The 27,625-nt window shown below is 37.0% G+C and overlaps 1 protein-coding gene across 4 annotated transcripts in view; it reads left to right on the top strand.

The window, feature by feature from the left end:
• Positions 1 to 27,625, top strand: part of GABRA2 (gamma-aminobutyric acid type A receptor subunit alpha2) — a 129,447-nt gene that overhangs the window by 29,826 nt on the left and 71,996 nt on the right. For 3 of the 4 annotated variants that reach the window (XR_009400926.1, XM_059383399.1, XM_059383384.1), the window contains exon 4: positions 22,805 to 22,872. The exons of the other annotated variant lie outside the window; for it this stretch is intronic. Coding sequence is in view for 2 of the 3 variants with exons in the window: in XM_059383399.1 (XP_059239382.1) it covers positions 22,805 to 22,872 (68 nt within the window). In the remaining variant the exon portion in view is untranslated. The remainder of the gene's footprint in view (positions 1 to 22,804; positions 22,873 to 27,625) is intronic. 4 annotated transcript variants of the gene reach the window in all.

Genomic DNA, 27,625 nt, shown 5'->3' with positions numbered 1-27,625 from the left:
TTGACAGAGAGAGATCACAAGCAGGCAGAGAGGCAGGCAGAGAGAGAGGAGGAAGCAGGCTCCCCACTGAGCAGAGAGCCCGATGTGGGCCTCGATCCCAGGACCCTGAGATCATGACCTGAGCCGAAGGCAGCGGCTTAACCCACTGAGCCACCCAGGCGCCCCATCCTAGGGCTTCTGAAGCTCAGAGATGATCATGGAGAAAGAAGAATCCCTTAGTAGTGGGAATTGTTCGGTTAGGGTTGGCACTGCTTCCTTAACTGAAGCAGAGTGTCATCACTGTCATCGTCGTCATGGTCTTCATCTTCATTGTCATCATCATCGTCATCGTCGTCACTTACAGAGCATTTACTATACTCCAGGCACCACTGTGAGTGCGTGTGATATGCTAACCCAAGTAATCCTTATACTGACCTTAAGTCCTGTGAACTATTTCAGTTGTACAGAACGAAAGCTCTGTGAATGCAGACATTTTAGACATTGTATGACCTCTGACCCTAGAACAGTGCCTGGAACTTAGTTTGTGCTCATCAGATACTAGTTGAATGCACAGTTGAGGAAAGTGAGGCACTAGTCAAGAGAAGCTCAACATTTTGGGTGAAAAGCATGTAAAATTGCTCCTTTCCAGCTATTGAGGGTCTGTGAGGCCAGCATGAAGATTCTTTTATTTCCTTCCTAAACCCCAAATCAAATAGAACCTAGACATAAAAAGCAGCCACATGGAAAATGGAGTGCCAGTTTTGCTACTGACAAGCCTAGATTGGAGAATGTGGCTTAGATGTTGGGTATTCTCAGTTTCCCTAATACCTCACCCCAGGGAGTATTTGGGCCCGAGGATGCAGACACATACTCCTGGCCACTGTTTCATGGATGTAGAACCCCAAAACATAGAACCAGAAAGGGACACTGTCACCTCTGTCTGCAGATGACCAGCATAGCATGATGTATGTTTAAATCATGGAGAAAAAGAAGAACATGGGGTACAGTTCTGGGCCAGGTAGATGGTAAACCTGAGAAGGTGGCAGAGATGACATGTTCAATTCCTTCTCCTGACCTCACGTGTCATAAAAATTACTTGTCTCTCGGGGGAGATGTGGACAAGTAGTGACTGGGGCTAGAAGTGTTATTTCTTTTTTCTTTCTTTTACCCCAGTGGGCTACTTTAGATATCATCATCATCATCATCATCATTATTATATTAAAATATAGTTGACACAGAATGTTGTATTAGCTTAAGGCATAGAACATCGTGATTCAGCATCTCTATATGTTATGCTACGCTCACCACAAGAGCTAAAAAGTGTTGTTTCAGGATTGTTCCCTCTAGGGAAGGGAAGGTCTATGAAAATGTGAAGATTGGGAAATAAGCGTTCTCCCTAAGACTAGATCCAACGTCTGCTGGGCAGCCATGTGGTCTTGGATCTTCCACCTCCCAAGGAAAATAGACTATGCTAATTCTGAAACCATTAGATTTGTCCCTGATTTTCCTATGACAATCTCTGCAGACCCAGGGCTGGTGTAAATCTCGGTGATTTTGATATGCAGATTATAAATCTCTCTAAGGCTTACTTGTCCTCATATAGCTGCCACCAACCCCTGTAACTGCCTGATAAACATCAAGAAGAGGAAGTATTCCAGGCCATCCACTTGGGAAGCTGGAAAGTAGTGGGTGCTTTCTGCTCAGTGGGTTTTCCATACCCCTCATAATAATAATAACTGCAAGATGCTTTGAGCCTGGGCAAGAGTGTGAAGAAGCAGCAGTTATGGTAAAAAGGCCTTCTCCCTGAAGGGGAGATTTCAAGAAATTCAGAAAATTGGCTGGCGGACTGGTTTTGGCAGATTTAGAGAGAAGGACTGGACAGGATAAAATCAGAGGTCTTGGGAAAAGAGATTACAAGCTGAACAAAGGAAAACGGATTTTGATTTTTGGAGAACTTCAGAATTATTAAAAGATATGCGAGGAGCACAGTAGAACATTGGTTGAGGAAATTGATTTTAGGAGCTTAAAGGGTGCATTTCAAAGAAAGTGGTATTCTTCCTTGAGGATTGATGTGGGCTGGGGCACCGAGGCCGTGATCCAAATAGCAAATGGGAACATGATGTTGAAGCCTTATAGGAGGCAAGAGATGTTACATCCCAGAAGGTTCAACGAAGCTGGAGATGAGTACTCATGGCTCTTGGAATAGGTAAAACATCGGTGCCATTATGAGAATAATGGAAGAGAAATGTAAATGAAACTCTTTTTAACTACATTTAGTTCCAAGTGGTCTTATAAGCTGATGAAGCATATATTTAGAGAGCGCCTTTAAGAGTCTTACTGTTGAACTGCCATTCTAATTGACCGCTGTATTTTAAAGTATGCCGAAAATAATAAATAAATGAAAACAAGGCAGAAAACTTGTAGCCTATTAGACTGTGACACAGTTTCTTCCAATAGGGCTCTGGTAGTGCTGTGCCTAGCATAGTCTTGCTTATTTGAGGGTTCTTGTGCTCGGGGGGCATGTTTGGCAGTGGGAACATTGGGAATCCTATGTATTTAAATGAACTACCCTGCAGGAAGTGCTAAAGTGAATGCTTTGTACATGTAACAATTCTTCTCTTACTTTCTTTAATTTAATAATAACTTTGATTTAAAAAGAAATTTGAGAATCCATTTAAGAAAAGTTATTTGCAGTTAAGGGGTCTACTGGGGAGAAAATGGAACAGAGCCTGACCCCAAAGGATATATTATCTCTTCACTGAGCTTGCAAAGAAAGGGACAACTGCTGTTTAAGGCACCATTTAGAAAGACAATCTGTTGAAGTATTTTTAAAGCATGATGGATGTTTAGTCCTCAAAAATATTGTTTAGCGTATTAAAATGCTAGGAGGCTATTGACTGCTGTGCTTTCCTCCATGTTTATACCATAAGACGTGAACAATTGCAATTAGAAGGACTATTCAGGTTAAGAAAATACAGACAAAAAAAGAAAGCAAGAATTTGGGATTGAAGCATTTAATATAAATTGCCAGTACTGATATGACTCACCAGGCAAATGAGAAAGAAAGTGAAGTGTTGGCGTGGGTGGAGGGTGCCTCCGAAGGGAGTAGACCAGGATATTTTTATCAGAATGCACATATTAAGAGTCTACTCAGTTGATGGCTGCCTGTAAGGAACGTATAAAACGAGTTAGTGTGTGTAATTATATCCAGGCCTGTTCTCCTCCAAAGAATTTTGGAATCTAAGACATAAGTGGTGCCAGGTCTGACATAGATGGGGCAGAAGTGGATGGCAGATGCAAATCTGAAATGAGCTACTGTGCACAGGAAGAGGGACAAGTATAGGTATTGCATTCATTGAAGGTCAAGAACAGAGGTCAAGCATTAGAGAAGCTTAGGAGTAATCACCAAGAGAAAATTGAGAATCAAAATATGATGAAATGAATTTAAAGGATAACCAATTAAAATCCACTCATGTTCCTTGTGTTTTTCTAGCCCTTTTCTATTAAAAAAACAAAACAAAACAAAACAAAAAAAACAACAAAAAACTCTGTGCCAGTATCTTTTTTTTTTTTTTTAAAGATTTTATTTATTTATTTGACAGAGAGAGATCGCAAGTAGGCAGAGAGGCAGGCAGAGAGAGAGAGGAGGAAGCAGGCTCCCTGCGGAGCAGAGAGCCCGATGCGGGACTCGATCCCAGGACCCTGAGATCATGACCTGAGCCGAAGGCAGTGGCTTAACCCACTGAGCCACCCAGGCGCCCATCTGTGCCAGTATCTTTACAAATTTTTGTAAATTAGGATTAGACTCTGGGAATAACCTCTCACTTGATAATTACTTTCTGCTTCCCAGTCTCCAAAGCTTAAATCCTTTTCTACACTAACAGATCTTATGATTATGCAGAACTGTATAGTGAATCAAGTTGCTATTTTCAGCATATCAGAGTGCTAATATCCAAAGTCTTAGTGTTGGATGTGAGTTTCAATCCTGCCTCTGCCACTTAACTGGTGTGTAACCTTCGACAAGTAACAAAGTTTTCTAAATGTCAGTTTCTGCATTTGCTAAGAGGTGGAATAGTACTTACCCCACATTTGGGGTTTTGTGAGAGAAGGCAAGGTGATGAGTGCAAAACATTTAACAGAACGCTGACATATAGTAGGCATTCAGTAAAAGATAGCTATTTTTAATGCTTTCTTTCATAAATGTATTCATTGTTTAGTAAGTATTTATTGGGTTCCGAGTATAGCCAGCAACTGTTTTAATCCATTGGAATGCATCAGTGAACAAAACAGATTCTTGCTCCTAAGTTGACATCTTTGTGAGTAGAGCAGAAATAAATAAACCTAGTAAATAAATGCAACATGGAATCTGGCTGTTAAGTGATGAATCCTTTGGAGAAAATAAAAATAAACAGTAGAGCAGGGGGTATGGATAGTGGGAAAACTGGGAGTAAGAGAGCATTTTCCAGTTTATACAGGGTCCTTCATATTGGCTGCATTGAAATGTTGACATTCCAATGATGATTTAAAAGTTCAAAGAGTCGCCTATGTGGACAGGTCGGTAAAGAGGACTTTAGGGTGGGGAGAAGCGCAGTCAGTTCAAAGGCTTTAAGGTGAAAGTGTGCCTAGAGCAAGAGGCCAAGATGATGGCAGGGGAAATTAGTAGGAGAGGAAGTTAGATATGGAATGGAGAGGATGGCTGCATTGCTCAGGGCTTTGTTGGACATTAGATGAGCCTTGGCTTTTACTCTATGTGAAATGTGGAATTATTTCAGAGTTCCAAGCAGAATGGTAGCATGATTCCATCCATTTTCTTACATTTTAGAAGGTCTGCTCTGTGTGAGGTGATGAAAGTAGACTGAGGGCAAAGATGGAATCTGGGAGAGCAGTTAAGAGGGCATTGCTATTATCCAGGTGAGAGACAAAGATGGCTTGGACCACAGAGGTAGCAACAGGGATCATTACAGGGGCAGGGTTTGGGATATTTTGAGGACAGAACCATCAGATTTCCTCATGGACAGATGTGGACATTGGAAGTCAAGAATAATTACCAGGTCTTGGCCATCAAGACCATCAAGAATGATTATAATAAATATAAGACTCATTTTCTTACAATTTGTGGCTTCTTGTTTTATGCACTTAAAAAAGAACAGTGAACTCACTTGTGCTTCTTTTCATCCTCCACAGCACTGTGAAAATGGTATGCCCAAATTTGGTGCCAAGTTAATAGTTGTTCAACCTTTGCGGGGCATGGGGACAACTCTATTGCTCAGAGAAAATACTAGGCATGAAAAAGTAGTGAGGCCTTCCAGAGAAAACTTCTTTACTTTACAGCTTGATCTAGTTCCATCCCTGACTCTTTGTCCCCCATCAGATTGTCTGATCCAGGCATTCTGCTACAGACATTCCCCCAAATTAATACGAATGCACTAAACCTTCTTGATTGCAGAAATAGTCTCCTTTGTTAGGAGCCTTGGTAATGATCTGGCCTTATTTTCTGGCCACATGGAGACAAGTACTATGCATGAGTGTGGACACTGGATGCAATTACCCAAATAAGGAAGTCCTAAAAAGTCTAAATCTCTTTTTACATGGGCAAAAGGGGTTTTCAGTTCTTCTCTTTATGTGGTGATATATTCTTAGGAACTAAAGAGAACTGCCCAGTATATTCTGGAAATGATGTATTTCATTTCTGCATTGGATTTATATTCTTGTGAACATTTACAGATGGGATACATAAAAACTTTCACACTGAGAGGAGAAGCAAACATTATTTCTGGGAAGACCAAAGGAAAAATAAATTATGTAGCTCACTTACTATTTCTGTTTTGTCATCGTAATCAGTGAGTCACAAATATAAGCAGAATGTTGAATCTCAACAGTTGTAAATAGAGTTCAGAAATGTAGTGTCTGTTCCAGACAGGAGACCTGAAGGTGAGGAGTATCAGGGCATAAATGAAATACCTTGATTTAGCTATAACTGTCCCTGTCACTATAAACTGGATGTGTTTTTATTGCACAAGGTGCAAAGGCTCGTTTATCAGTGATTCTCTGCCCTTCCAGCAAAGGGCTGAGAGTCCTACTTCTGAGCTCAGGGAAGGCAAACATGGGGTGGATCTCTTTGATCTATTAGCTGGGGTTGAACCAGAGCTGCCTTTAAAAACCATCTGGAGAGTTGAAACATCGCTTTAAAAAAGGACTACCAGGAATGACCAGAATAAGTAAAGGTGAACAGTGGGAATCGTTTTCTGGTAAAATCCCAAGTGTATCAACTTATAAATTTATATAACAAATACTTTTGTAGGAAGTGGTGCTGGAAACTGAATGTAGGTTGGGGGAAAATCAACTGTTCATAACATTGTATCAGAGGATAAAAGGAAAAAGGATAAAATGTAAGTGCAAATGAAAGAGGAATGAAGTGACTCGAATCTTACATAGAAATTTATGTGAGAGATCTGATCAGATCTGAGAAGTTAAAGGTATGCTCTACCCTAACAAATAGTAAATCCAATTCTGATTTCAAGTATGGTCTCTAGTTGCTCTTTTTGAAAGGTCGATTTTTCTTGCATAAGTATTGAATGTTATCAAATAGATCTCTTTTCAATATTCTGACTTTAAAAATTTTGATTGTAAAAATATTCTGGTATTTCTTAAAAATTTTTAGTAGAAATGGTTTAAAATAAAAATATTTTTTGTTTGAAAAATGTGTAGACATTTTTATGTGTAATTGTAATTGAATGTGTAGACATTTGATGTATAATTAGGATTCAGGGACAGATCTGGAACAGATCGAAGTAAAATAATGTTGTGAATTGCAAAGAATGCTAAGTTTGGGAACTTGAATTAAATTAAAATGAGCATTTCCTGACCACATCTAGAGGCAGCATCTAAAACAATTTTAAAAGACCACCAGAAAATTCTGTCGTCATTTTAATTTCAGAGTTAACTTCTTAAAGTCCTTTCATTTCTCTCTTGCATCTAGTGAATCTTCTCTGTTATGTTCCTTCTGCTTCCGGTTTTTGCACTCATTTTGAGGTCTAAATCCTATGCTGTAATCTACTTTCTTAGGATTTTCTCCTAAGGTAAAAATCAAGGTTTCCTGAAATTGGCCTACCCAAGTATAATTATTTAGAAAAAGGTAATAGCTATCCTGCCTTTTCTTCTTATCTTGCAACTGTGAGATTGCAATAAAATGAGCTCAAGTGATGGAAGAGGAAAGTCCTGAGATCAAAAGAAAAATAAGTAAAAAGAAGGATGCTCTGTGGATAAAAGGATGGCTTATAAAACTTTCTCTGCCTCCCCAGCTCTGAGTTCAGTGCTGCTGCTTCTCTCCTTACCAACTCCCACTTCTGACCTCCTCATACCAAACCTAGCAGGTTTGATGATTTTTACCATTCATGCACACTTCTATTTATTTGTTGCTTTTCCCTCCAAGACCATGATGGCTACATACTATGTTCCTTGTCTTTTATCTAAGTGAATTACATAGAGTAACAGGCACACAAATATGTTTCATTTTGAAGGAAGAAAAACAAGAAGAAAGGAAGGAGAAAGGGAAGAAAATTCACTTATCCATTTCTCCATGTCTTTCTACATGTAGCTGTCTTCAGAAGTTCCAGATTTAAGCTAGAGTGATATGTCTTTTGATTTAAATAAGGGGCGGTTCAACATCAAAATTTGTATATTTATATGTGTGCACACATGCATATACTTATAACACATGTTAAAATATTTATATCAATATATAATACACACATTTATAGAGGACATGTATGTGTATATACACATGATAAGATACATATATGATATATATGATAGGATGAAAAATGTATATGTGTGTGTGTCACATACATATCTATATAAAGTTTTCATGCTGACGTTTCAATGACGTTATGTTTTGCATAAAACCAACACTGACTACCTAATTAGATGACAGGTTTCTTTATTATTTCTGTACTATTATATCTCTCTAAATATGTAACTTAAGGCTGGTGTCTGACAGATGCGTAATAAATGTATATGGTTCGATTATACTGACACTAATGAAGATACCAAACAGTCTTAAGCTAAATGAAAAAAATCCTTGTATTTTTGAATGATGTTTTACTATTCGAGTAGTTAGGAGGATGAGATGTAAGCCAGAGAAAAATGTTTCAGCTATTGAATTTAGGTGAAGGATAAATTGAATATAATTATTTATAGCTCATAGGATGATCATAAAATATATATATATATATATATATATATATATATATTTTATAAAATCCTGGACTAGGGTAATTTTATAAAATTATCCTAGACCAGGCTTACAGTAAATGCTTAATAGGTAGTAAGTTCCTTTTATTATCACACAATAGGAATTCAACAGATAGGACAGGTCTTAAAGGTTGCTACGTACGTTCTAAAAGTTCTTAATTACAGGTTTAGTGTAGAGTAATCATAACATTTTCCAGTGCACATGCCATCAGGAAACAGCATCCAGTGATGGGTGATAAAGTTAATTACTTTAGGAGATTTCTTTTTTCCTTCTACACTACTTTAAGCCAAATTTATTTTTAAGAAGAAAAGTGATACTATCATCAAATTAGAATATCAATAAGCTCTATGTTAGAAGTACAGTTTCTTTTGAGGCTGATCCAGGAGATTCCGGGAAAGATAGCAATGGTTTGTAATAGTGCCAGCAAGGCTCCCCATGCATTTAACTTTGGAATGTTGTAGATGAAAAATGTTGGATTTTTGAATGTGAGAACTGCATTCTTCTTGGAAAAAAAAAAAAGCAAATGATCTAATGTTTTTAGCATCTAAACTAAAACTTTGCCTTAAAATTGTTCCATATATGATTAATGTAATTCAGCAATTTTACCACCATCATAATATTCCTACATGCAACTTATTTCAGATCATCTAAGGCATAAAGAGAAACTTGATGTATTTCCTGTTTAATAGTGTCAGGATTCATATGGCCTTATCCTTGATCGTAACCTACTGTCCATTTAGAGTTGAACAAGAAGATTGAGAAGAATTTCCTACTCATATTTCTAAAGAAAATATAAACTACGTAATAGCAAACAGTGAATGATAAATGATTGTTTTCAGAATGTTGCTTTATATCATTATGTGATTATCTGTGATACTCCATTCTACTCATATAAAACAAAATGCTGGGAGCTTTTGAGTGGTGAACAGAGTGGAGGTAACACAGGACCATCTAATAACTTCCCATGCATTGAAAGTACAAGGTGATTTGATTATTTCATTCAAAGGAGTAAAAACTTCTGGAACCAACAGAAAGACTAATTAAATACCCCAGAAATGGCAAGGACAGCTTCACAGAGGATGTGTTATCTGAGCTTATTTTTTTAAGAACAAGATTTAATTGAGAAGACAGTTTATATACAGGAAAGTGGAGGTGTGGAAAAAGAACAAAGAAATGATGGAAAATGACATGGATGAGGTAGCCACTGTAGAATCATACCGAATCAGGATGGAAATGTGGACAAAGACCGATCATGAAGGGTCTTATGTGCCATGCTCTAATCTTCAGACTTGATCTGTAGGTACAGGAGAGTCACTGAAAAAGGTCTGATCAGATGATCAGAGAAGAAACATCACACAATATCTACTTAGGAGGGAGTACTTTAACAGAATCATGGAAAATAGATAGGAGTTGGCAAGATGGGAGGCAGGAGGACTAAAAGAGGCCATTCCAAAGGCCACTGCTAGTGAGGCTGGGAAGGAAAGTCAAATTCAAGAAATATGTAGGAAATGTAATTGACAGAGCCTGGTGAACAATTAAAATGTAAAATATGAGTAAGAAAGTCAGACTGAGTCTAAGAGTTTGACAACTGATGTGGTACCTTTTACCAAGACTAGAAATAGAGAGGCGGAATTTTGCAGATTTCAAAGTCGTGTTCAATATGAGCTTTTGAAATTGGATTGTATTTTCCAATTGTATTTTCCAAAATGTATTACATTTAAATGCTTCCCTTCTACAAAACAGTAAACAAAGAACAGAAAAGTCATTTTTCAGGGTGAACATAATTTTACTGTCGACAGCAGTATTCTGTGGGGATGGTTAGAGATCACAAAATAAGGTCAATTGGCATGTTTTGACTTACGTACCTTTGTATAGTAAAGAAAATGAATACAGTAAGATTTTTCAATCCCTTGATAATAGCAATATGTATGAATTATATTTCTTAGTGCATTAAGAATTCTCAATTCATGTTGACATAAAATAATTCATTATCTTAAAAAGATAGAAGTTTATCTTTATTTTATGTTGGATATGAGAATCCTTTCTTATTTATATGCATTTGGGGTGCAAAATGTAAATTTATATGAGCATAGTTTTCATTTTTAAATTCTCACAAGTTAGTTGTTAATCTGGCATCTATCGGTACTTGGAGAACAACTAATAAGCTCCAAGTTACTAACTCAGGAATACTAGATTTATAATAGCCTGTGCCCAGACTGAAATATGGACTCTTAGTATTCTAGCATATCCCATGTGCTCTAGATGTCATTTTTCGCAATTTGAAAAGATGGGATTACTGGAATCTCACCACAAGAGAATCTAACTTGAAGTAGTAGAAGTGATATGTTGGAGCACATCTTCTGTCTTTCGCTTGTCAGAATCCCAGACTGAACATGTAGCTACTGCTTAATGAAACATTACCTCGAGGAACATAAATTGCTTCTGGTACCACATATGACTTCCCTTTGGAAACATTCTCTCCCTTGTCTGTCAGCCTGTGGATGTCTCTGGACTGTACTTAGGAAACCCTTAGTTAGTTATTTGTTAATTGGGCCGAATGGCCCCACTAAACTGATGGGAATCAGGGTCTTTTCAGTCTCCCCTTTCCCTTACCTATTTGATTTCCTTTACTAGTGCCTTGGGGAGAGAGGTGTGTCTTCACAGTTTCCTCACCAGAGTAAGCTGAGTCATTGGATATTAAAGAAAGACATTTCACAGACCTGTACCCCTGGGGATAAAAATATATGTTTATAAAAAATAAAAAATTAATTAAAAAAAAAAAAAGAAAGACATTTCAAAAAGAGAGAGACACCACGATGTTCTACCTGGTGATGGTTCTAAGGGCCAGAATAGGCCAAAACCATTTCGGGGATAAATAAAACCTGTGGTGATTTTAATTCAGATTCATTTGCAACTCAGAATCAATGACTGTCATGATGGGATGTATTTAGTTAATTCTTTAAGGACATTTTGTATCCTGTTCACAAGCTTATAGTCATCTTGACACTTGTCAGAATTCTTTTTTTTTTTTTTTCTTGTTCAGGATTACTAAACGAGCTATGCTCTTTAAATAAGTCCATTTTTGTTAGTAGGAAAAAATCGAAATAAGACAAAACTACAAGAACAAACAATATATAAAGAAGCAACAATTTAGGAACACTAGAAATCTTACACTGAGAGGAATTTTTGTGTATTTTTTAAAGATATTTTTATTTATTTATTTGACAGAGATCACAAGTAGGCAGAGAGGCAGGCAGAGAGAGAGGAGGAAGCAGGCTCCCCGCTGAGCAGAGAGCCGGATGTGGGACTTGATACCAGGACCCCGGAATCATGACCTGAGCCGGGCTTTAACTCACTGAACCACCCAGGCGCTCCTTTTGTATATTTAATATATGTTGATATTTCATATTTTGATTCATCACAAAGAATCAAAGACCAAAATGTAGAACTTTAATGAACTATGATTGTACAGAAACAGTACATACTGATTTTATTACTGTTCTTAATTCTTCCTACTTTTGTAGGCACTTTGTTGACCCTGTACTATTTGCCATTCCCTTTTATTAAACATATCTTGAGTGCCTACTGGAAGGAAGGTATTGGGCAAGGTGCAACAATTCTCTGTGGTAGAATGGTAACAAATTACATTATCAAATTCAAAGTTTCCAGCTTTTAATAGGGAACACTAAGTGCCATATACACAGAAGTCACTTAATAAGTATTTTTTGGCTTGGACAAAATTGAATAATGACAAATGGCCATGTAGGTGTTATGGGAATCATCCCAGGAAACAAAATGTCTTTGTTGTTGCTGAGAGAGTTAAAGCAAAACACGGCAATGACTAACTTGTTCTAAGATATATGTGTGACATTCTATTTATGATACATGATAAGCAATATTTTATTAGTATCCTGATCTTCTTGAAGGGATATCCTCCACCATTTGATTTTGCTCTTAATATTGTAAGTTCATGTCCTTATTAATATCACTGTTAATATCCAGATAACAGGAGTGAAGACAATGTAGCTTATTGCTTAGATGGTTAACTCCAGTGAATACAGTTAGTATCTTTCCTGAGTCTTTAATTATTATCATTTATCATTTTTTTTCTTCTTAGAATAGCTGAATAAGGATTGCATTTAGCTCTGGTTTCTCTCAGAAGCAGACAGTACCATGTGCATTGACTTCAGAAGTCCTATCAGGAGGCACTGGAGAGGAGATGGCTAAGTGACCCAGTGAGGGAGGGGAGCCAAAACAGGGTACATATATTAGTTATTGAGTGAAGACTACTGGGGTTTGGTCTCCTCTCCCACTGACGTCCTCTAGGAAATGGGTGTGGGACATGCCTTAGAGTTGTCTCCACTAAGAAGGAGAGAAAGCTGAGTTCTATTTCCTCCAACTCCCATCAGTCTTTGCTTGTTCTCAGGAGTATGAGCTTCTCTGCACTTCCAGTCTGCCCTGCACAGCCAGGGAAAGCCCCCAGGCAGAGAATCAAAGACTAGTGCTGCAGAACATCATGCCAGGTAGAACAATTGTGATTGCCAAGGGCATATAGACAAAGAACTGGCAGCAGATGTGACATTGGTCTTCTGTGGATATATACTATTTTAAATGTGGTTAATATAGTCATTTAAATATCAAACTTTTTACTTGAAATCATTATCTAGTATACTAAGAGTGATGGATAGATATTTCGCACAGAACTTGTGTTAAGACAAGTTATGTCCTTAACTTTCCTGCCACCAGACCTAAACACCTGCTTCAATTTATTTCCACACTCTTTCTATTCACTCCTGATATAATCAAGGATATTCCCTCCTCCTCCTCCTCCTCCTTCCTTCCCTGTATGCATTGTCAGTCCCTTAATGCATGCACTGCCTACCCAGGAATGTTCCTCTGCCACCAATTTTTTTTCTCTCTACTCCAGTCCCTCCATCTGTGTTGCCATATGCTCAGACATCTTCCACCTTAAACAAGCAAAGAAGTTTCTCTTCTCCCTCACCTTCCTCTGTTGTTAGTGTTCTCTTCCTCTTCGCAATCAGACTCCTCAAGAGTTGTTTCCAATCCCTCTAGCCTTTTCCTCTTCTCTCACTCTGTGCTGGCCTCTGTGCACATTTTTTCCTCCACTGATGCGAGGTCTCCAAATGCAGTAACTATTCAGAGCTCCGATTACTTGATTTCGCAGCAGCAGGGACTGCCCACCACTCTCTTCTTCATAAGGGTTTAAATTGACTTAGTAACACTCTTTAAAAAAAAAAAAAACTATTTAAGAGAGAGTGAGTGAGCATGAGCAGGAGAGGCAGAGGGAGACGGAGAGTCTCAAGCAAACTCCGCACTGACTGCTGAGCTTGGAGCCCCACGTGGGGTTTGATTTCACCACTCTTGAGTTCATGACCCTGAGACCATGACCTGCATAGAAATCAAGAGTTGGATGTTTCCCCAAATAAGCCACCCAGGCTCCCTGCCTTTGTAACGCTCTTACCTCTCATCTTCGGGCCACCATATTCTCCTCTACTTTGGATTCCACTATTTTTCTGGATTCTCCTTCCTGGCTCACTTCCTGGCTCGTTTTCTTTTACAAAGTGTTTGTTTGTTTGGTTGGTTGGTTTTGATTTTGGGTTTTTTTTTGTGCCTCTTAATCTCCTTTTTCTATTTTGCACATCCCTCTACCCACCTTCCCTCCGGCAACCACCAGTTTGTTCTCTGTTTTGAAAGTCCGTTAGGTCTTGTTTGTTCATGTTGCTTTTTAGATTCCACATAAATGAAATCATATGGTATTTATCTTTTTCTTTTTGATCTATTTCACTTAATATAATACCTTCTAAGTCCATCCGTGCAGTTGCAAATGGCCAGCTCTTTCTTTTTTATGGCTAATATACTATTACGTGTGTGTGTGTTTGTGTATACACTAATATTTATTATATGCATTGGTGGTATAGTGGTGAGCATAGCTGCCTTCCAAATATATATTATATACACCATTACACACACACACACACACACTCTCTCTCTCTCTCTCACACTCTCTCTCTATATATACCACATTTTCTTATCCATTCATCTGTTGATGGGCACTTTGGTTGCTTCCATATCTTGGCTCTTGTAAATAATGCTGCTGTGGTCTTACAAAAATACTGTAGGGAAATACATTTGTATTGCATTAGTATGGCATCAAATTAAATAACCTAGAAGAAATGGACAACTTTCTCGAAAGATTCAAATTACCAAAACTAACACAAAAAGAAACAGAAACTCTGAATAGACTTATATAAGGAAAGAGATAGAATTAATAATAATAATATAAAACTTCCATCAAAACAAATCACAAGTTTATATGGCTTCACTGATGAATCTTACTGAACACTTCTAGGAAAATTCACACCAATGCTTCATAAATTCTCCTTAAAAGAAGAAGAGAATTCTCAGCTCATTCTATTAGTCCAGTATTACTCTGAAACTAAAATGAAACAAAGACCTTGTAAAAAAAAAAAACTGTAGACTAATGTGCTTTGTGAACACAGACATATGTGTGCTCAAAATAATACTAGCAAATTAAGTACAGCAACATATAAAAAATTAGGCACCAAAACCAAGTGAGTCTTATCCCAGGAATGCAAAGTTGTTTTAATACATGAAAATAAATCGGGGTAATATACCATAATAATAGGAAAAAGGGCAAAGAATTCATGATCATATTTATAGTTCATAAAACGTATTTGGCAATATTCAAGACCTCCTTATTCACCTGTTTAAAAAAAAAAACTCTCTATAAACTTGGAATAGAAGGGAATCCATTAATATGAAATGTCCAGAATAAGCAAATCCATGGAAACAGAAACTGAATTGCTAGTCGTCAGAGCGTGGAGGGAGGGAAGATAAGGAATCTATGCAGGGTTTCTCTCTGATGATAAAAATATTCAAAGTTTAGATAGTAGTGACGTTGTACAACCCTATCCTAAAAACCACTGAACTGTATACTTTAAAAAGGTGTGTTTTATATTATGTGAATTATACCTCAGGAAAGCTATTATAAAAAGGAGACTGTATGTGTGAATAGGTAGAAGCCGTGCTACTACAGAGAAATGATGGTAGCTTTAACAGTATTAATGGATGGACACCTCGGTGGCTCAGTCGTTAAGCCCCTGCCTTCAGCTCAGGTCATGATCCTAGTGTCCTGAGATCGGGCTCCGCATTCGGCTCCCTGCTTGCTGGGAAGCTTGTTTCTCCATCTCCTGCTCCCCTTGCTTGTGTTCCCTCTCTCATTGCTCTCTCTGTCAAATAAATAAATAAAATCTTTAAAACAAAACAAAACATAAAGCAACAGTAGTAATGGAGAAGAGGTGAGAAGTTGTTGGATTATAGGTATCTTAGAGAGCCAACCAGACTTACTGTTGAAAACAGTGAAGTTATGGATGAAACTAAGGTTTGTGGCCCAGAGCACTGGAACAACAATTTGATACAATAGGGATTCATTAGTGTGATTGATTTAGGAGAGAAAAATCAGTTTTGTTTGTGATATGATGAGTTTAAGAATCTATCAGTCATTTGGAAATGTCAATTGGCCAGTTAGGTATAGGAGCCTAGACTTCAGAAGAATGCTCTGACTCAAAAAAGAATTTCAGGAGTCCTTGAAGTAAATCAATCAAGAAGTATGAATAAAGAGGACCAAAAACTGAATGTTGGGACATTCCAATATTAACAGGAAGCTGGTATAGGAGTCAAGCAACCAGTAAGGCTAGAATAAGATCAAGAGATTGTGGTGTTCCAGAGACTAAGTGAATAAAGAGTTTCTAGGAGAGGGAGCCTTTTCTTACATATTCTGATAGCATATTACATAGCATAGCATATACATATTACATATTACATAATAATTAGTAATTGTGTATTTATTTGATTTTGCATAGTATCTCTCTTCTAATGCTATAGCATTGTGATAGCAGAGGCTGTATCTACCTTCAATGACTGAACTAAGAATGATAATTCATTTGTTCATTAATTTGGCAAAAAAAAATCTATCAATTATGTATCAATATCAGTTCTGTGCTGTGGCTTTACTTTTCTGAGCAAACAAAAGTCCCTGTCTTCATGGAACTTACTTCTAGTGGGAAGATATAGACAGTACTATCTAACAGAAGTCTCTGTGATGATAGAAATGTTCATCCTGGCTATCCAATGTGGTAGCAGTAGTTGGATGGGGATAAAATATGGCTAGTATAACTAAGGAAAGAAATATTTTATTTTAGCTAATTGAAATTATATTTAATTAGCCACATGTGGCTTGTGTCTACCCTATTAGTAGAAATAGGCATTAAACAGTAAACATAATAAGTTAATGAACATATAGAGCCAGGGAGAAATGTGAAACAGTTGCAGTTTAAAATAGGATAACTAATGAAACGTTGAATACTGCATCAGGGACTAATTATGTACTATACAGTGACTAACTGAACATAATTTAAAAAAAAAAAGCTAAAGAAAATAAAATAAGATTTGAAGAAAATTTAGGGGGCACCTCGTTAGCTCAGTTGGTTAAGTTGGTTAAGCTTCCAACTCTTGGTTTTGGCTCAGATAGTGATCCCAGAGTTGGGAGATAAGCCTGGAGTCAGCCTCGGCTCTCTGTGTGGAGTTTGCTTGAGATGCCCTTTTTCTCTCCCCTTTTGTTCCTCTCCCATCTCTCCGTTCGTACATGCTCTCTCTCTCTCTCCAAAAATAAATAAAATCTTAAAAAAAAAAAAAAGGTGGTAAGATGGACCTCGTCAAGGTGTATGATTTCTAGTCATCTTTCATGTTTTATGTTCAGTTTAATGCCCTGGCAATTCTACACAACTGCTCATTTCTAGGCTTTACACATCATTTGTACCAGTTAAGCAAAAGGGCTAATTTCAGTATCTTTTAACATACTACTTAAAAAAACAACCCAGACTTTATTCTCTTGATTTCTACACTTTTCTTTTCTCATTATCACTTTCTTTTTTTTCTTCTGCTTTAACCATTGCAACATCTTCCAAACTGGGTACATTGTCATCACTCTCCTCTGATTCAGTTTTCCCTCTGTTAAAATGTAACATAACAGTTCTAGTATAGTATCATTGCGGGTAAGATTCTCCTGAAGTCCTTCAGTGATTGCCCTGGGGCCACAGAAAGAGATATAATATTCTCAACATTCTGGTACACTGGATCTCTTTTGATACATCCTCTCTTTCTTTACAAACTTCCTACCCCATATTACCCCAACCTGCCTACACATATTAACTGTATTCATGAACCAGACTGGACTATTTGCAAAGGATTTTTGAAAGTGAGTTTGGTATATATACACAATGGAATATTACTTAGCCATCAAAAAGAATGAGCTCTTGCCATTTGCAGTGATGTGGATATAACTGGAATATATTATACTAAAAGATATGTCAATCAAAGAAAGACCTAAATGATTCCACTTATTGTGAAATTTAAGAAACAAAATAGAGGAACATATGGGAAGGGGGGAAAGGGAGAAAGGGGAACAAATCCACAGGAGACTACTAATGATAAAGAACAAACTGAGGGTTGATGGAGGGAGGTGAGTGGGGGATGGGCTAGATGTATGGTGAGTATTAAAGAGGACACTTGTGATTGAGCACTGGGTGTTATATGTAAGTGATGAATCACTGAATTCTACTCCTGAAACTAATATAGCTCTGCATGTTAACTAAAATTTAAATAACAATTTAATTTTGTTGTATGCAGCATTACCTAATGAAGAACAGTGTTTTTTTCCCCAATTAATTTAAGCCTTCTTTTTTAAAAAAATATTTTATTTACTTATTTGACACACAGAGAGAGAGATCACAAGTAGGCAGAGAGGCAGGCAGAGAGAGAGGGGGAAGCAGGCTCCCCGCCGAGCAGAGAGCCCAGTGTGGGGCTTGATCCCAGGACCCTAAGACCATGACCTGAGCTGAAGGCAGAGGCTTAACCCTCTGAGCCAACCAGGCACTCCTAAGCCTTTCTTGAAATTATTTACATGCTCATTTTAGATATCCTTCAGGGCCATTTATTATTTTTTTTCTATGAAGTATTTCAAACATTCCAAAGAGTACAGAGAATAGTATGATTTATCTGATGACCAGTTTCATCAAATCTTAGAATTTGCCAAAATTAAGATCAATTTTAAAAAAAGGAAAATAATAGAATACATTAGAAACCATTAGAAACCCCCTCTGTAACCCTGAGAAGGTTATTCCCTTCCTCTCTCCCCAGTGATAACTGCCTTTCAAATCCTGAATTTGATGATTTTTCCTAAAGATCACACCTGTTGTTGTTGTTGTTGTTGTTTTTCTGATGCTTTTATTTTCATTGTTATTTATTTCTCAAAGAGAGGGAGAGAGAGAATGCAAGCAGGGGAGTGGCAGGAAGAGGGAAAAGCCGGCTCTCCTCTGAGCAAGGAACCTGATGCGGGGGACTAGGTCCCAGGACCCTGGGAGCATGACCTGAGCTGAAGGCAGATGGCAGAAGGCAAGGGCTCTTAGGCATCCTAGAAACCCACCTTTACTACATGCAGCCCTTATTTCTCCTCAACTACTTATTATTAACCTTCTGGTGTTTTTGCCTTGAAAAAACCTATATAGAAGATTCTCTTCTGCATATTTTGCTGTTGGCATGTCTAAAGCCAAGAATTTAGCTTACCAACAATTATTTTGAGGTAACTCATGGTATACATTTATGTTAAAAGCCGCTTATTGTTTGTTCAAAAATTGAATTTTGGTTTCCACTGAAATAGTGTTTTCCATTAATATATTCTTTTCTTTTGCTTCAGATAACCTACCCCAACCTTCAGCAAACAGCACCTTGATCAGTTAGTAGCTGTTAACACTGAGACCAGAACCTTCCAGCAAAAAAATTATAACTCGCTGAAAGCTCAGATGATGATTAGCATTTCTTGGCAATAAATTATTTTTAATTAAAAAAATAAATTTTATTCACTGGGATCCAGTTCCCCAGGCTTTCAACCTCCCTGTGTCAATGGATAATTTGGGCTCTGTCTTCACTAATGACAGTACTCATTCTGCGATTCATGGTATTTGCAGTGTAGGTGAAATATCTTGGGAAAAGGTTTACATTCTACATGAACTATAGTTAGAAATTTTTTGTTAAATATAGGAAACCTAATATGGGGCAGACATGTGCTAATAAGCACTGGTGATTGGACAGTGGACAGAAATGACATAGTCCTTGTCTTTTTCTTGAATCTGAATCCTGGTTGGGGATACAGACCAAACATAAACAAAACCAGAAAGTGAGTAAAATAAGTAAATAAGTAAATAAATAAATAAATAAGGCATGAAAATAATGGTAAATTCTAAAAAGTCCTATGAAAAGGAAGTGTCAGGGAGAAAATAACCAAAGCAGACTTACATTATACAGGGCCATAGCGAACCTCTGCTCCGAGGAGAGGACATTTAAAGAGCAACTTAAAGGCAGGTAGACAATCAACCCAGAAGAGAAGAGAAAGTGGCAGTAGCCAAGGTGGAGGTCCCCAGTCAGGACATTGTAAGGTGAGTCCACTCCATGGGATCAGGATTTGAGAAGGTCACTCACAGTACTTAAAGTGGAGAGTACTCACTCCTCCGTGAGTGAGGCTGCCGCCAGATTATTAGTACATTTCTTTAGTCTGTGACAGACACCTGTCCCATGGCTCCCAATATTATAACAGGTATTAATTAGCAACACAATTTAACCCTGTTCTAAATCCATATGGGGAAACAACAATTAACCAGAAGATACTACGGCCTTCGACAGATTAGTGTCACAAAATCCCCAAATCTCAGAAATGCTTAAAATCTTCTTTCTTCTCTCCTGCCCTTCCCTTTCTTTCTTTTCCCTTCTCTTCTCTTACAGAAAGCCAAATCATAATCAGACGTAGCATTTTGAAAATAGAACCTTAGGAAACTGTGTTAGATGTACCAAATATCCGTAGTCCTCACCCTAAAATATTTTACTAAGTCATGTTGATTGTTGACTCCTCTGTTGCTATAACCAAGAATCACTTTCTCAAGTCTCTTAGCTATTGGGTATTCATGGTCAGTGTTTGTCTTGCTGATTTTCCTTTTCTTGAACTTGCATAGCTGGAGAATATTCCTTGCAACGCCTCCATTCTTTCACTGTGCTTATGAAGTTGATAAACCATGAAATCCTTTATTTAAGGTAATTTTGCATATCTGTGTTCTGTGTCTTTAGGTGTCGCTCTTAGTGCTTAGAGCTTTGAGGGTAATCTTATTTTTTCTCTTTGGATTCTGAGCTGCCATTTCCTTGCAGCCACAAGGTACTGATAACAACCTTCCATACCCTTTACCTGCCATTCAGCATATAATGGATATTCTTCATATCCTCAGCATGAATATATTCCCACATTTTGTCATCTCTCTTCTCGAGTTCTGCTACTTCAGACTAAGGAGAGTAATTTCATTTGCCTCTATTTTAGGTGAAGACTACCTCAGCATTTCCATTTTTCTTCACTGGAACATTTTAAATCAATATCTATAATAACTAAAGTTTTATTCAATTCTTTATTGAGTAAGGGTGACAGTATTGATTTGGTATGAATAAGAGGAAAAAGCAAACAAACCTGAGTCCCATTTTCATAATTTCTTTCTAATAGCGTATATAATTCACGTCTAGGACCAGCTACATGATTTGTGGGACCTAGTCCAAGATGCAAATGCAGGGCCCTTTATTCAAAAGATAATTAAGAATTTTAAAAGAGAAAAACAGGACACTAAAGCAAGCTTGGGGCTTTTCCAAGCACAGAGCTGTATGAGACTGCACAAGCTACAATGCCCACGAAACTGATTTTCTGGGCAGGTCTTGGGGGGCAGCTGGCAGCTGAGGGTAAAATTTATAAATATATTTATTTCCCAGATGAGTTTTATGATAGAATTTCATGAAAATAGTTTTAAAAATAAAATAGAATAGAAAATAATAAAGCTGAATAAATATATTTATTTGGAGCACTGTATTTTTTTGGTGCAGAGTATTAGGATGAATACAGTGAATAGAAATACTTAGTTAATGAGAAAACACTTTTAGCTTTGGTTTTCCCTTAGGGCTTAGGAGCCAGATTGCTTGGGTTCTAAAACCTGGCTGTATTCACTCTACCAAGTGTGGGTCATTAAGCACACTTCCTTACCTTTCTGTATATAGATAAGTGTACATGTAGATATTGAGATAATAACAGAGAAAGAACCTATCTCATAGGATTGTCATGCAGATTACTATATTTCAAGACTTTGAAGCCTAAGCATTCAAAGTCTGCTCTGTTATTTCAAAATCCTTTTTGCTTTTTATTTTGGTCGTATTGGATACAATATACCAGACTTAGTTTACTCTCTCTTTTATGGTTCTGAATTAGTGTCCAGTACAATATGAAAAAATATTTTGTGATATTTCTTCTGTAGAATTACAAATTTGATAATAAATGAGACACTCAGTTCATGATGATAGAAATTAATGATGTATTTTTTTTCTATAAGTATGTTGGAAGAATTATTCTTTTCAAGTCCTTTTGAGCCTTTCCTCCATCACTATTTGGCTTACTTAAAAGATCTAAATCATGGGGTTAAAAGAGCAGTTCAGGGGTGCCTAGGTGGCTCAGTCATTAAGCATCTGCCTTTGGTTCAGGTCATGATCCCAGAGTCCTGGGATTGAGTCCCACAGGGAACTCCCTGCTCAGTGGGGAGCCTACTTCTCCCTCTCCCGCTTCATCTGCTTGTGCTCCCTCTCTCGCTGTCTCTCTCTGTTAACTGGGTAATTTGTTTTTTAATTTTACTTATTTATTTGATAGAGAGATAAGCAAATAAATAAATAAAATCTTTTTAAAAAAGAGCAATCCAGTTAATTGTGTTACAGTTAATAAGTTACATAACATTTGAATCTAATTCAAGTAAATCTTTACATTTCATGCATTTGTAAATACCTTTAAAACAAGTTTGTATGGAAATAATCCATTATGATTAATGTCTGTTAATTGCTTTTATTTTTATGTCACTGAATAATGAAGCTTTTTATGTTAATCTGAATTATATTTATTTCTAACAAATAACAATTCATTTCTGTGCTTTATTGAGAAGATGTACTAATTTACAATCTACAAACTAAACCTCTACCATCATGAAGTACCATCTGAAATATTTAGTTTAAAAACCAGATTTAGCACTATATCAAATAGCAACCATACTAACTGCACTTTATTTTTAGTACTGGTAGTAAATTTATTGTAAACTAGTTCAGTTAACACAGACTCTGAGAAACTATTAATTCTCAGAAATATGTTTAAGACAAAATGCTCTAAATCAGGTATAGTTTCCAAGTAAAAATGCCATAATGCTTCCGGGAATTTAGCATTTAGGATTGTGAGAATCTATGAAATAATTGGGCATTATAGAAATTTTTGTTGTTTGTGAAAGTTGAAAAGAAAGTAAAAACCAATATTCTTAAGTATCACAGAGCTTTCTAGTCATTCCATGTACTTGACCCCTCTCTTTCAGTGGCTTTCATTATATATTATCTATATTTAATCTCTTTTTCTCGTATCAGACAGTATTACTGAAGTCTTCACTAACATCTACGTGACCAGTTTTGGCCCTGTCTCAGATACAGATATGGTGAGTTTTTCATTAAATAGTATTTTTACTTCATATTATGTTCCCATTATATGGGGGTAGGTTAGAATAAGAAAATATTTTTAGTGTTATAGAACGATGTGTCTGTCTCATGCCTAATCGATCCACATACTTGGAGACTTAAGGATACTTGTTTCTGTCAGTGGTACACTATTCTTCCTTGAGTGTTTATATTAACCCTTCCCATTTTATATTCTTTCAGAGTTTGCCTATGTAGCTACAGTGTGGTAAACAGTTAGTGAAATGCAAATAATTATATCACTGAGAACCATTTTCTATGATTGAAGGACCTGCTTAGACTTTGATAAGTAAAATCTGTATAGTTTCATAGACAACCACTCCTTGCACAGTGTGCTCATGGTCAGTGCTATAAATGCAAAACTTTTATTGGAGGTGGGGTCCTTTTCACATTCCCTAAACACATACAACACCTACATGCTTACCTAGTAGGCATATATAACTCAATCTAAAGAAAACAGAATCTTGACATTCTTGGATTCCATGGAATTGGTATTTACTTTTCTCTAAAATGAGTTGGGTAAAGAGGGGGAAGTTGGCCTCTTGGGTTAGAAACTGGCAGGCTAGAAACATCATAGATAATTATCAATTAAGCATCAAAATTTTAGTATTTGGTTTTCCTTTTCTATTGCTAACGATAGCTCTCAGGAATAGAAATTTTTGTTGAAAGACTCTACCCACCTTCCTTATGGCCCAGAAAGTGAAAGTTCGAGGAAATGCCCTTATACTTTCTTTGCCTGGTCATCCTCTATCATGTCACTTTTCCCCAACTACCCCCCTTCTCTGACAGCCCAAGGGGAAGGACGCCGAGTTTGGTGGCTTTTCACTGGGATAAACACACAAAAACTAAGTTTTCCTTGAATGCAGGCATCAGTAAACATAGCCAATATATGGGACCTCTTTACCTTTCCTTTAGGAAGCAGATATGCCATTTCTATCATTGAAAACATTTGCTTTGTCTTCTGCCAGAGACTCTTCTCCAGCTTCATGGTCCTTTTCTTACATTGACTTGGATGGCTCAAACTGTAAGGTGGCACAGGGGTAATGACCCCCAACTTTGGTGACTTGGTTGATACTAAACTAGCAGGTCTTTGAAGTTCTTTCAGATTCTAATATGAAGATTTAAGGGTTTCCCCCCCTCCTAACTCTTAGCCTTAACCACAATTCCACAACAACAGAAAAAAATCCTTTCAACATAATCCTTCCTCCTCTTTTGTGGTATCTTCTTTTGTGATCTGAAATATTCATCTGCTTCTTTCCATAGGTCAGTGTTAAGTGTACAGGAACTTAAAAGGTGACGGAGACATATTTAGTAAGAATATGTATTCCAAACACTATTAACTGAAAAGACAATGTATTTGCTCTGTTTGTCTCCGTAGAATCTCCCAAATATTAGAAAGACACAGCGAGAAAGAGCACCTAACCTTTATGTGGAGTCAATGAGAATTAGAATTTCATCTGACACTGAAAAACTAGCAAGATCGTATATACATGTTTCTTTTATGGTTACCTTTGGTGTATTATTACCAGCCAAAACAGAAAGGCAAATAATATAGGACCCAAAATATCATAATTTCCAGTGTTGTCTATCTTGTGTTGTGAATATTATTCATTCACAACATTGAGTGTTGTGAATCTATATTGTGTTGTGAAGTTTCTCAGTTACCTTTAATGTTTTGGGTTTTATTTTTAATTTTTTTTTTTTTTACAAAGGGATTTATTCTACCTAAAAACTCAAAAATAGAAAACCATATACTTCTCTTAGACATATGAAATGTTTGTTTTCTGGAGATTTTGGACAAACTCATATATTTTTGGCAAAATGTGGAAGGTGACTTTTTTCCAATGGTGACAATGGATTAGTCTAATCCTCTTTGTTCTGATCTTATGGTCGATTACTAACACATTTAGAAAGCAGGTAGCTTCAACTCAAAATGGATTAAAGACTTGAACAGAACTACTGAAACCATAAAACCGCTAGAAGAAAACATGGGAGAGAAGCCATTTGACATCAGTCTTAGTAATGGTTTTTTTGGATCTGAGATCAAAAGTAAAAATAAAGAAGTGGGTCTATATCTAACTGAAAATCTTTTTCACAGCAAAAGAAACCATCAACAAAATGGAAAGGCAACCTACCTAATGTGGGAAAATATTTGCCAATCATATGTCTGATAAGGTGTTAATAACCAAAATAAATAAAGAACTGACACCACTCAGTAGCAAAAAAAAAAAAAAAAAAAAAAAAAATCCCCCTAACAATCAAATTTAAAAAAGGAAGACAAACCAAACATTTTCTTTTAAGATTTTATTTATGTATTTGACAGACAGAGATCACAAGTAGGCAGAGAGGCAAGCGGGGTGGGGGTGGGGGAGCAGGCTCCCCGCTGAGCAGAGAGCCGATTCAGGGCTTGAACCCAGGACCCCGAGACCCTGACCTGAGCTGAAAGCAGAAGCTTAACCCACTGAGCCACCCAGGCATCCCCAAACAGACATTTTTACAAAGAAGATATGCATATAGCCAGCAGACACATCTCAGGCACCAAGTACTACTAATCCTCAGGAAAATGTCAATCTTTAACACCATGAACTAGCACCTCATACCTGTCAAGTATGGTTGTCATTAAAAAGACAAGAGATTAGTGTTGTTTATGATGTGGAGAGAAAGGAACACTTGTGCACTGTTGGTGAAAATATAAATTGGTGCAGCCTCTATGGAAAATGTTAAGGTTTCTCAGAATTTAAAAACTCATTTTTTTTTTAAGATTTTATTTATTTATTTATTTATTTGACAGAGAGAGCAAGAGAACACAAGCAGGGGGAATGAAAGAGGGAGAGGGAGAAGCAGGCTCCCCACGGAACAGGGAGCCTATGAGGGACTCAGTCCTAGGACCCTGAGATCATGACCTGAACCAAAAGCAGACATTTAACTGACAGAGCCACCCAGGTGCCCCCAAAAGGGAACTATTATATGATTCATTAATTCCATTCCTGGGTATATATTCAAAGGAGATGAATACAGGATTTCAAAGAGATTTCTGCACTCCAATGTTCATTGGAACATTATTCATAAGAGTCAAGATATGGAAACACTATATATATTATACAGATATATACATATATAATTCATATATTATATATATGAATATCTTTGGTCATGGGAAAAACCTAAAATCTGCATTTGTGACAACACAATGGACCTTGAGGGTATTATGCTATATGAAATAAGCCAAACAGAGGAAGACAAATACTGCGTGATATCACCTACATCAGAAATATGAATTTTCTAAGTCAAACCCAGAAACAGAGAGTAGATAAGTGGGGTGGGGTGGGGTGGTAGGGAGAGGTTGGTAAAAGAGTACAAATTTTCAGCTATAAGATGAATAAAGTCTGAGGATCTAATGTAAAACATGGTGACTATAGTTAATATCACAGTATTGTATAGTTGAAATTTTCTAAGAGGGTAGAGCTTAAATGTTTTCACACACCACACAGATAAATATAAGTTAGTGAATGCGTTAATTAGCTAGATGGGGGAGTGCTTTCACAATGTATATGTATATGTATATCACTACTGTGTACACTTTAAATAGCTTATAATTTTATTTGTCAATTATACCTTAGTAAAGCTGAAGTGTAGAAAAAAAAAAGAAAAAAAGAAAAGAAACTGTGATCATTTAGTAAGTACTTCCATGTAGAAATTCCTTGCAGACATTTGTTGGGAAATGTATCTGTTTTTGCAAATTGTAAATTCTGGGAAAAAAATCAACTAAGAAAGAAATGGGAAAGGCATTATAATTCTGCAGCAGGAACGAAAGCCTAGCAGTCAACATAAGGAATCCACTGATGTCAAGTTGAAAGGCAGCACAGGGACTGCTGACATGTGAAGTTGAAGACTCAGAGGTTAAGGACAGTCTGCCCCAGAGCTAGGACAGGACCATGTGTGAGTGAAACAGTCATTATCAGGCAATCATGCTTCTAACGGTTATGGGTCTGTGGTTGTTTGCTGCTGTCATTCTTAAAAACAGGATACTTATTAATAAGCTGATGCACAGAAAAATAAAAGTAAAAAGCTGGTAGCTGTTGTTATACGGCCATTAGCAACAGAACAAACTTAAAACTCTTTGGTCTGAATTGAATTAAAAGTTTTGCCCTCTTCAGTGAATCAAGCTCGAGAACTTTAAAAAATTTTAGCAAGCTCCAAATTTGCTTCCTATCTGGGAGGACCTTGCTACACATTGTTTTAAACATTAAAATGCACTCACAATCCAAATGATCTGGGTTAAATTGTATTCAAGTAGAGTTGTCGTTGGAAACATTTAAATAAAAAACTACTTTGATTTTTTAGTTTTCCTTTTCTATTTTGTAGTGTGTGTGTGAGTGTGTGTGTGTAAGAGAGAGGGAGAGAAAGAGTAATATGCAGGTGCACTTTGTATGTAGGGATATTCCCTAGATGAAGTACATACTTAACATCTTGGTGGGCTCTTGAAACACTCGAAGGCGCCAGACCTTTTTCCTAATGATTCATTTCCCTTGCATTACCTAGCCTAACACGGTCCTATAGAATTCTTTGGGTCACGTCAGATTTTCTACATTACTTACATCTTTATTCACCTTGTTTACTTAGGTAGCTGGCTTGGAGGGAGTTTTACGAATTGCAAAACCATCAAGGGGGCACGTGCTTTGTAATCAGAGTCCAATCAGAAGAAAGGATCTATAA

The sequence above is a fragment of the Mustela nigripes genome, chromosome 1, assembly GCF_022355385.1.
Source record: "Mustela nigripes isolate SB6536 chromosome 1, MUSNIG.SB6536, whole genome shotgun sequence".
Taxonomy (NCBI): Eukaryota; Metazoa; Chordata; class Mammalia; order Carnivora; family Mustelidae; genus Mustela; species Mustela nigripes.
This window is presented reverse-complemented; position numbering and strand designations above follow the sequence as displayed.